At 47.6% G+C, this 10,862-nt stretch overlaps 1 protein-coding gene across 4 annotated transcripts; it reads left to right on the plus strand.

Moving 5' to 3' along the window:
- Nucleotides 1-78: 78 nt before the first annotated feature.
- LOC111235637 (RNA-binding protein 14-like) lies at nt 79-5,582 on the plus strand. Of its 4 annotated transcripts, none has more exons than XM_022764152.1 (4): nt 79-144; nt 2,127-2,479; nt 2,874-3,945; nt 4,265-5,582. In XM_022764152.1, the coding sequence occupies exons 2-4, from the start codon at nt 2,131-2,133 to the stop codon at nt 4,584-4,586; spliced, it is 1,743 nt and encodes a 580-aa protein (XP_022619873.1). In that variant the 5' UTR covers nt 79-144; nt 2,127-2,130; the 3' UTR covers nt 4,587-5,582. The 4 variants fall into 4 exon arrangements, with proteins under 4 accessions (XP_022619873.1, XP_022619875.1, XP_022619876.1 ...); XM_022764154.1 differs by having other exon boundaries at nt 2,895-3,945; XM_022764153.1 differs by having other exon boundaries at nt 138-213.
- Nucleotides 5,583-10,862: the final 5,280 nt, after the last annotated feature.

Here is a 10,862-nt window from a genome sequence, read left to right on the forward strand (position 1 = left end):
CTGGGTGCAACAGCAGCAGCAGCGGCGGCGGTGGCAGCAGCCTCAGCCTCAGCCTCAGCCCTCCCCCTCTGCAGCCTTTCCAGCAGTATGCCCGACACTCAAACGGAAGCAGGCGCTACCATTTTGAAATACAGCACCGCCTAGGTAAGATGGTAGATCCTTTTATTTAATCGCCTTTTCTGCAGCATTATTCTCATCCGAGCCGCATGGGAGGTAATTAAATCCGATTCGTCTTAAAGCTCAAGTGTTTTCTCTTCGGGTATGTTTTAGAGACAGGGACTATTCGACCGTGTGGTTGCACGGGAATCACTCGGTGTTACACTGTGTCCAGTCCAGTGCGGAAAAAATGTGATTGTGTGTTGATACACTGTATCGATCTCCTACAGAGAGCCAGTTATTGTGATCAGGTTTGACGTGCTTATCACCCTTGCTGAGTCTAACACGGTGAAATAAGTGTTTTGGGTTTTGTTTTGTTTTTTACTCTTTTCTCGGTGGTTTGTTTTCGCCTTTGTTTTTGCTTTAAGCATCCCGTCTCGCCATTCACAGTTTTCCAGCAAACGTGGACAGTGTGTTACAACAGGCCCACCAGTCCAACCGGTGTACACTTGTGTATTTTCGACATGTTTTATTTTTTTCTTTTCCTTTTCGCTTAAACGACTCCAGCGGTGAAAATGTGTTGACTCAGCGTCGTGCTGCGTCATCAGAAAACCAGCTTCTCTTCTGGTTGTGCCTGAGATGAACCCAGAGTTAATGCAGCAGCCATATGTAACACGGGGCACACACACATACACACACACATACACACATGTGCAGTGCAGACAACAGTGAAGCGGATAAACACATATTTTCTATGGGCAGCAGCAGCAGCAGCAGGAGGTGGAGGTGGAGGAGGTGTAGTTAAGTCTGTGGCAGCTGACCGGAGTCTTAACCAAAAAATAGAAATGTCATTCTCTGGTGTCGTGTTCCACACTGCCCTTCGATTTACAGCCAACCATAAAGGTTGTCCAGGAGGAAGACAAGGTGTTGGCCAACCTGTAGCGACACTCCTCAGTTTGACGCGTAGATTTAGAGGCTGTTGAGGAAAGGACACAAGGAAGCACGAGGCCGCTGCTTCAATCACAGGCTATCATCACTACACAGTACATGGCATGTGAATTGATGCACAGTGAGCTCCTTATCCCTGACTGTCTCCTGTGTGTGTGTGTGTGTGTGAGAGAGAGAGAGTGTGACTCATTGCTGTACAGGTAATCACAGCCTCCTCTGAGGAGCCTTTTTTTTTTTTTTTTAAAGATCTCCTTCAGAGGCGGTTTCTGACTGATGAGATATATTGAACATTTTAACAGATGTAATGTGTTTCCTTGGTTTCTGTTGGGAATCTGAGTTTATGGCCAGCTCACAGGCAAATGTGTGGTCTGTGTGGTGTTTCATATGTGAAATTTGAATGTTAATCTAGCATGTTATCCATGTGTTATCACGAGTGTGTTTAAGACTTTAACCTCAAAATCACAAGCTATTGCATTATTTTATTTGAGAGAATGCTGGATAGGTTATTTGTGTATTTGCTGAATGTTTTGAACCTTTGGTCTCCTGTCTCCTGTTTGATGCTGAAAAAACAACTTTTTTTCCCTTTCCAAGTACAACTATAACCTCAAACTTACAAGCTGCTGCGTGTTTTTCAGTCTGAGTTAAAGCAGGACAGTTTCTTACATAAGTAATTTTTGTGTTTTTGTGGTTAGAGCGTCTTTTGTTTGGTTAATCTCTGGAGAGTAAATAAAAGTTTCATGCTGGAGAAATGGTGTAAGACTTGTAAGTCTTGCTTTTTAAAAAAATTATTTTTATTATTAATCCAAAGTCGACAGCCCCCCCCTCCCCCACAGACATTTTTAAGCCCTGCAAAAGAAAGTAAATAGCTGGGTCAGCCATGTCCTTGTGTGCTGCAGTCAACCCCTGTGTTCAAACATTGCTCTCTAGCACCTCCTCCTCCTCCTTCTTGTCAGACTACTACAGAGCCAAAGGTGCGGCTTTGTGCTCACTTAGTAGTAGTTATATCTATGGCGGCTGTGTTGTTAATCCTCTTGCTTATCTCTAACCGCAGTCAAGCACATCACTCCTCTGTATCTCTGCAGCGCCATGGACAAGAGCCACACAGTGAAGCTCTTCGTGGGCAACCTGGCGTTGGACACCACCCAGGAGGAGCTGTCAGCCATCTTCGAACCTTATGGCCAGGTGGTCAGCTGCAGCGTGCTGCGACAGTTCGCCTTCGTCCACCTGCAGGGCGAGGGTGCCGCCGAGCGCGCCATCCGGGAGCTCAACGGACGGGAGTTTCGCGGTCGGAATCTGGTGGTGGAGGAGTCGAGGGGACGGCCGCTGCACTCCACCAAGGTGTTCGTGGGTAATCTGAGTGGGATGTGCACCACTGAAGATCTACAGCAGCTGTTCCAGACGTTTGGAAAAGTTCTTGAGTGTGACAAAGTCAAAGGTGAGTGAAGAGCCTGGTAACATTTGAAATGTTTTTAAAATGCTCCCAGTCACTTTTCTCCCACGTTGTGCTTGATGATAGTACAACTGTGGACTTAGTGTAAGAGTGAATTAGTGCAGGTAAGAGATTGTATCTCAGTTTTATTGCAGTTGTTGAGTTGCTGAGAGATTTTAAGTGCCTGCAGATGTTAAACATAAGTGAAGAGTCTGACTACGTGATATATTATGATACACCCGTTCAAAGTTCTCAGTTTGCAAAACAAGATAATCTCCCACCTGCTTGTTGTAAAGATTGACGAGGTGGTTTCCTTTAGTGGAGGTAATAGTAATAAGTGAGTAAGTGCTTGTGGCAATGCCACTGTGATCCTAATTGTTGTCCCTGCGCTCAATGACAGCCAGGCATTCCTCTTCTGCAGGCTACGCCTTTGTTCACATGGAAAACAAGGAAGATGCACTCCAGGCCATCGAGGCCCTCCATGGCACCTCATTTAAGGGCCGCCCCCTGTCTGTAGAGCTGTCCAAGGTCCAGCCCAGCAAGCAGGCACCGACAGGGAAAATCCCCTGTGTTAACTGTGGAAAACAGGGCCACTATGCTGGAGAATGCCCTGTGGGGAAGCCTTCTCTGGAGCAATACCAGAGTCAGGCAGCGGTCCTGGCCGCCGCTGCCGCTGCAGCTGCCGGACTGCCTCTACAGGTCCAACAGAGTGTGCACAATTCAGTCTACAACACCTCCACTTTTGATCCCACGTATGCGGCTCTCACTGGGATCACCACAGGCACACGCACTGATGGAAATCCAGTGAACCCAGCTGTTTATGGTGCCCTTGCCAGTCAGGTGTATGGTGCCAATGTCGCCAATCAGCTTTATGGCACGGTGGCCAATCAGGCAGCTCTCACATCAGGCGCCACCCAAGTGTACAGCTCGATGGCTCCCAACATCTACGGCCAGGTGGCTGCATCCCCGGCGGCGGCTGCTGCTGCCGCCGCCGCTGCCGCCTACTCGACTCCAGTTTACACCCCAACTGTGGCCAACCCCCCCGTCTATCTGACTGCTGCTCCTGGAATAGAAATGCCAACAGCAGCGGCTGCGGTAAACCCCGCCTACACTGTAGCTCCAGCAATTTATGGTGCCGCCACACCAGCCTATGCTCACATAAGCGCCATGGGAGCAGCGGACCCTACTACAGCCATCTTTGAGGCAGCCAGGCAGGCGCATTACTTTGCCCAAGGCCAGCAGGTTGTGGCTGAGCAGCAGTCAGTGGCTGCTGCTGCTGCTGCAGCGGCGGCTGTGGCAAAGTCGGGTGAGAGGGACCGTAGTCCCCTACGGAGGTCGGCGCCCCTGCTACCAGACCCTGTGATGAAGCCGTTCATGTACCAGAGAGCCAAGCCGCGTCGACCCCTGCTCCCCACACCAGCTGGGCGAGCGGCAGAAGAGGCCGTCGAGGCTGCAGAGGACCCCATGGCCAGGTAGGAGATGATCTTTGATGGTCTTTACGATCAGCTACACAGCATCACTGAAACATCGGACCAGAGTTTCATGTTCTCTACCACTATACATTACTATGACTTTAGTCATGCTTTACAACCCTGTGGGCTCATGTCTCAGGGCTGATTAATGCGTCTTTTTTTTTTGCATTTTCTTGTTTGCTTTATCACTCTCTTGTTACTCTCTTTGTGTTGCCAAGTGCTACCATCAACGCCCTTGCTGTCCCTCTTCCTACCTGTACACTCCTCTCCCTCCCTTAACCCACCCCTCTCCATTCTCCTCCCTCCTCCCCTCTCTTAGGTACTATGCTGAGTACTACCAGCAGCTGCAGCAGTACCCTCAGTTCCAGTATGCCTACCCACCACCGAGCACAGTGACAGCCATCCCTGGCATGCCGGGAGTGCAGGCCATGCCAGCAGTCCCTGCTGTGCAAGCGATGTCAGCCCAGTCGGTCGCCACGCTGGATGCCCTCAGGCCAGTGGTCCCCACTGCTGCGGCAGTGGCAGCCGCCATGGCTGCGCCCAGGGTGTATGAGCCGCCGTTGCCGCCGCCCACGCGCAAGGAGGCCATCCTCCGCCGCCCCGAACTCTCCCTTCACACGCCTGAGCCCCCCTTCCGATAGTCGCACACAACTCTCTGCCCCCATCCCTCCCTCTTTGCCCTGAACCCCTCCCCCCCTCCCAACCCCACATCTCCTCTTCCACCCCAAACTTGACCACCTTACAGCAGCTGTATGTGTGTGTATGTGAGTGTGAGTGTGCGTCTGGGGGCTCTAAGTGTGTGGGGTAGGGTTTGAAACTGGGGGCTTGGTTTATTAACCTGCTTTATGAGGGACTTGATCAGCGAACCTTGGTCCTGTTTGCATACACACAGTGCAGCCATGAAAGGGAGGCTCTCATCTGTTGTATGGGCATTCTTTGTGCTTCTCAGTTTTACTTTTTTAACGTGCCAGTCTCACACTTGTGCCAGTATTAGACTGACCCAGTCAGTCGTTTCATATGCCTTTATTTCCGCAACCCAGTTATGATTTTCTATGGCCAAATCTACGATAAAAGAGACATTGGTTTTAAACCTATCAGCCATCCTCCTTAGGCCTAGATGATCAGTTAGGGCAGCTAATTTGAAACCTTTTTTGCCTTATGTTGAAGACTTTAGATTTGTAATGTAATCAGATGGGAAGTCAGGCAAACACACATTGTGTACTGGCTGCATTGCATTGTATCCAACAGAACCAAGGTTGATGTGTTTGGGGGGATTGTTTGTCTTGAATGCGAAGTGGATGTAGTGTGTGTGAATGAGTGAGAGAGAGAGAGAGAGAGATGTGCAGGCTCCTGACCTTGCAGCACACAAACGCAGCAGCTAGGACTGCGCCTTGCAGGAAAAAAACAAAAAACATAAGAAAAAACCTAAAGCACACATAACACGTACTGTAATGTATGTTTGGATCTCTCCTCGACCCTTTTTCTGAATCCCTTCCTCACCTTTACTCTAACTGCAACGCTGAAAGACACTGCTTCACCTCTCTTTCTCTTTCTAACTACAGCTGCCTACCTCTGACAGTAAATTTCAGTGTAGAGTCTGTTCTATTCTATTCTATTCTATTCTATTCTATTCTATTCTATTCTATTCTACTCCACACCAGTCAGCAGTTTATTTCCTGCTCCTCGTAAAGTCCACACCAGTCAGCAGTTTATTTCCTGCTCCTCGTAAAGGTACAGGATCAGCAGTTTAGGGAGGAGCTGGATTTCAGTGACAGTGACTTTTGTAGATAGTCCTCCTTCATGTTCAGAGGCCTTTCTTTTTAAAATAGTGTACGTGTTTTTGTTTGTTTTTTTCAGTGTAGTTTACATGTAATACAAGTCAAACTGGGTTGTGATGAATTGTAAATGGGAGGGAGAAAAAAAAAAAACTCATGTGTGACTACTGAATGAGCTGTTTACAAAGAATCTTTACACTGCGTCCTGTTAGGAATCATGATGATATGTGACAAGCTCAATTATGTGCCTATAAGCTTTGAGTGAAGTGCATTAAGTGGAGGGATCTCCCATTTTTAAGTGCTTTTTTGACATTACTTTTTAATCATTTCAATGAGCTTAGTATCCAGAAGGCTACGGAGCTTTCTCGTGGACTTGTACTCGTGTATTACTTTCTGTTTCATATCATAGGGTTTTGAAAAAAGCCACAAATTGAGCCTCGCGGGTTTACGATTAGCCGCTAGTTTTTAAGCAGAAACGATAGCACCAATGAAGTGAGAGGTGGGGCAGTGTCTTCCAGTTGCCCCAGCTATCCTCTTTTTTGTTTGGTTTTTTCCCCCAAATAAATACCAGACCTGCTTCAGATTGTAATTGCCAAAAAATGTTTAGTATGTGTTTTTTTTTTTTTTATCTGGTTGTGGTATCTGATAGGTGGGCTCTGCTACATCCGGATAACAAAAGCTCGACTTGCGAGGTCACATTTCTGAGCTTGTCCTGAGTGGCAAATTCCACCCATCTGGTTCTACAATCACTTTAAACAATCAGTTAAAAAAGTTTTCCTTGTTTTTTTTTTTTTTGTTTTGTTTTTTTTTTTTTGCAACTACCATTTGACAGCGGTCTGATGCACACACAGACGTACCATCTGAAATCACCTTACTGCCTCGCTCCCTCCCCTTCCTTCCCTCTCCCCCTGTGGTTTTTTTAGTGGTTCGGTGACTTTTGCATTTCACAGTGTAATCTTTCTGTGTCGTATATACAAACACATACCAGTTGCATCCTTTGTAGAATTATGTGGTTTGCGAAATGTCTTGTTTGCCATGTTTGAGACCTTATTTTTAGAGAAGTATTTTAATTTTGCCTTTTTTTTTTTTCTTTTTTTTTTTTTTTTTAGGAAAACACAAAAGAAAAGTAAAAAAAAAAAAATCGGCATGCTTTTTATTGAGAATATGTATACTATAAACCTTATTATATAATAAAGAATGTTTGGCTGGCTATTGTGGTAAAAGAAAGCAAAGGGTTTGGACATTTCCCCTTCTTCTTGTTTATGTTGTTCTTCTCCACTATCTGTTTCTCTTGTGTAAAATGACCACCAGACCCATTTGACTGGGGACCCAGGGGGAGACAGGTGTAGATGCTGGCCCAGCTTTGCTCTCTTTGGTCAGGGTAAGTGCGGGTTGGTGCTCCTTTCTCTCTCCAGCCTCTCAAACTGTGTGCAAGCCAACATTTCTATGGAAGGGTTTGCTCGAGCAAATGCATTTCAGAACAGAATTCTGGCAAGAAAGGCTTGCTATGGTCCTTTTTTTAAAAAAAAAAAAAAAATTGATTTTAATGCAGAAAGGACTTAAAACACACTGTGAAATCATGTTGAGAGCTGGGGAGAGGCATACAGATAGAATGGCCTGGGTGCATTTTGATCTGTGGAGCAGTCCTGTTCCTGGGGTTGATGGGTGTGCGTCTGGTCTGGTCTGGTCTCTCCCTGCTGCACCAAATTCTCCCCCCTCCGTGTGTCTTTGTGTCCACTCTACTCTCAGACCTGCATGTGTGATAATCTGTAACTTTGCCGCAAAAAAAAAAAAAAAAAAAAAGAAAAAGCCCCGCGACAGTCCAGCTCTGAACTAACTATCTCAACTGAATTAGGTCACCGTGCCACCTGGAACGGCCAGCGTGCAGCCGTGCGTGAGCGTGGCGGCTTGAGCCATGGGGACGACTTTTAGCGCGACGCCAACGCTGTGGGAACTTGTTCTCTCTCTCTTCACCACCAAGGTAAATGAAAAAAAAAAAACAAAACAAAACAAAACAGAAACAAAAGCACTGACCTCTCCTCTCCCCACCTGCCGCCCCTCCTTTGACTGTGCCTTGACCAAACACTCCTCCCCCCCTCCTCTCCTCTGCCATCACCACCTTCCCACCCCTCTCCCCGCTCCGTAACTCCTCCTCTGCTGCAATGGCAGTGCCACACCTACAGCCTTGGGCTTCTCCTCGGTGGGGGTGGCGGGCGGGGTAGGGTGGTGTGGGGCTAGGACCCCTGCCTTCACAAGACTGACTGTCTCGCATCAGCATACAAGGCGACTGACTGTGCCCTCTCTGTCCTGCTGGTGTCTGCTAGTGAGTAAAAGGAAGTGTGTGTGTGCGTGTGTGTGTGCGTGTGTGTGAGACAGACAGAAAGAGAGCATGGATGTCTGAAGAACTTGTTGGGTGGTGTTTCATTGATCGGTGAGGCTTGGCACATGCGGACACACCCCCACCTCCACCGCCCACCTCCCTTGCGCCGCTAGTCAACTCCTCTCCACCTGGCCGTATTCGCCGCCCTCACACCTTCCTCCCCCCCCCCCCCCCCCCCTTCCTTCCACCTCCTCCTCAACCCCAACCCTACTGTCCCTATGTGCCGCCTCTCCTCTCCGCCGTTCACACACAGAGACACACACACACATACACAGCGCTTTTTTTCCGCCGCCACCGCCGTCGCCACCTTGGATCTGGGTTCGTGGCTCTGGCTCGGACTCAACTTCCCAGAACCACCCACCTGACCCAACCTCCCCACCCTCCTTTGTTACCATAGAGGCCTGGGCGTGCCAATGGACAATGTGTGTATGGTGGCCCGCCGCCGGACTCAGTAACATGACACAGAGAGACTACAATGGTGGACAGATCGCTTTGCTAAAACTGTTGAATGCTGGGTTTGCTCCACATGGCTGTGGAAGGGATCTTAACACCTGTTTCCCAAAAGAGCTTAGCTTCAATGCATCAAAAAATGATTAACCAACCTCCTCCTGTTGAGGTCAACAATTTCCTTACCTTTGGGTCCCTCACAGCCTGTGTGCCAATCAGAAACGTCCTATAAGATAGGCCTATAGGTATGAGGCCAGTCTGACCTGTAGATTCTCATCAATCTCAGGGTTCCTATAAGACTTTTCTGGGATGGCAGCTCTATTCCTGTAATACTGTGATCAGCTGGACTGGCTGGATATGTGCTCTTGAGTGACTTGTATGTATGTTCTCACCTGTTAAGATTGTCCATGTGCTCTGAGATAGAAAGCTTAGCCCTCACACACACACGATCCCACACTCACCGGCTCTCAGTATGTGAGATGGAGTCACGGCAAAGAGGGTTGTGTCTTCTGCCTGCCTAACAAACAAAGGGAAGGGTAGAAGGAGGGGAATGAATAGATGAGCTGATCATAAGGTGAGTTGGTGGTGGAAGGTGCTCCTTAACCTCACCTTCCTGATCTTGGAGGACCCTATTGTTGATTGCAATAATAGTTATAGAGGACAGAATATTATTCTTGAAAAGGCCAGTTTAAACCGGACATTTTATCGTCCACAGTGTGTCCTGATAATGCTGCCTCGTCTCTTAGGTCTCTTGTTTCTTGGATGCACGTCGTCTTCGTTTACTAAAATGTAGTCTTAATCTTTTCACAGCATCGAATCACTATACATGTCAGGAAAAAAAAACCAATGCAACTGCAAGTTAGTTTTTCCTCAGAGTTCCTCTCTAAACGATGCAGCAGAGTGAGCAGATCAAGCGCTGGCTCCCTTCCTGGCCTCCATGATCAGGACGCACGGTGTTCCAGTTTTGTTTTTTCCTGCAGCCACCTCATCCTCCCCACTCTCCCAACTCCTCACTAAAGGCTTCTTCAGGTGCTTGTGAGTCTGGGGCTTTTCTGTGCTTGGGTGAATGCAGCCACGCATCTCTTAATACACCCCCCCACACCCCCCCAACCCCCACCTGCTCTGAATTCACAGTCACACTACTGACAGCCAAAGCTCGCTGCAGCCTCCTCCCCACTTCCACTTCCTCACCCACTCTCCCTCTGCCTTCTGTGGTTTGGACAGCTGAGGAACTGTAATCCAGATGCTCTATATGCACACGTCTCTGTATTGTGTATGTTTTTTTGTTTTTTTGTTTTTTTTGTTTTCTTTTTGATGGGATCCCGCAGGTTACATCTGTTCTCCTGCAGCAGCTGAGATGTGCAAGTGTGTGCATCTGGAACACAACCCACTCCAGTTAGGTTTGAGCACAACCCATATAGACCATATTGCCTTTTTGAGTTTGCAAAGTGGAGATTCAGTAGGTTTCATTAATGGGATCATGACTATTCTAGCTCTTCTAGCACAGACGGGAATCACAGATATCAGACTCTACTGCTGCTCATCCTTCTTCAGCGGTAGAGTCATACCTCAGCCATTACCTCAGCTACAGGGGATGCACACAACATGAACCCCTGCAGAATACAATACAGCTCAATACAGGATCCCTGCCTTAATGAATTAGTTTAATTTCGATTGAGAATTTGTATAAAAATGAGGTAATTCTTGGTGCTGCAGGGTGCGGTGGTGGTGTATTGGCCTGCATTATATTCTGAGGTGTTACTGTTATTTTGTCCATCACTGACTGTGTATGTTTAATAGACACCAGAGGCCAAGTCTATCTTTTTCCGTGGTCCATTTTATTATCAAAACTTGCATTATTGTTGCATTATGTTTACAGTGATCAATTCCCTCAGCTTAGTAGCAGCACAGTGATGTACCTAATGGTAACCACAAATAGTCACACGGTATCTAAGCGTCTTCAAGTAGGTTAATGGACCAAGCTGAGTGTAGTTACATTTAAATACCTGATTAATTATGATATAAATCATTCTAGTTTCCAAAGACACATCAAGGGTGACCGAGTAATGTGTCACCCCGAGAGGATAGCAATCTGGATCTGCTCATTTCAACAGAATTTGTTCCAGCACAAAGTTGAATGGGATGGGATGGGATGGGATGGGGTGGGATGGGGTGACATCAAGGGTGACCGAGTAATGTGTCACCCCGAGAGGATAGCAATCTGGATCTGCTCATTTCAACAGAATTTGTTCCAGCACAAAGTTGAATGGGATGGGATGGGATGGGATGGGGTGGGATGGGGTGGGATAAGATAG

This window comes from Seriola dumerili, unplaced genomic scaffold (assembly GCF_002260705.1).
Source record: "Seriola dumerili isolate Sdu_G_001 unplaced genomic scaffold, Sdu_1.0 BDQW01000531.1, whole genome shotgun sequence".
Taxonomy (NCBI): Eukaryota; Metazoa; Chordata; class Actinopteri; order Carangiformes; family Carangidae; genus Seriola; species Seriola dumerili.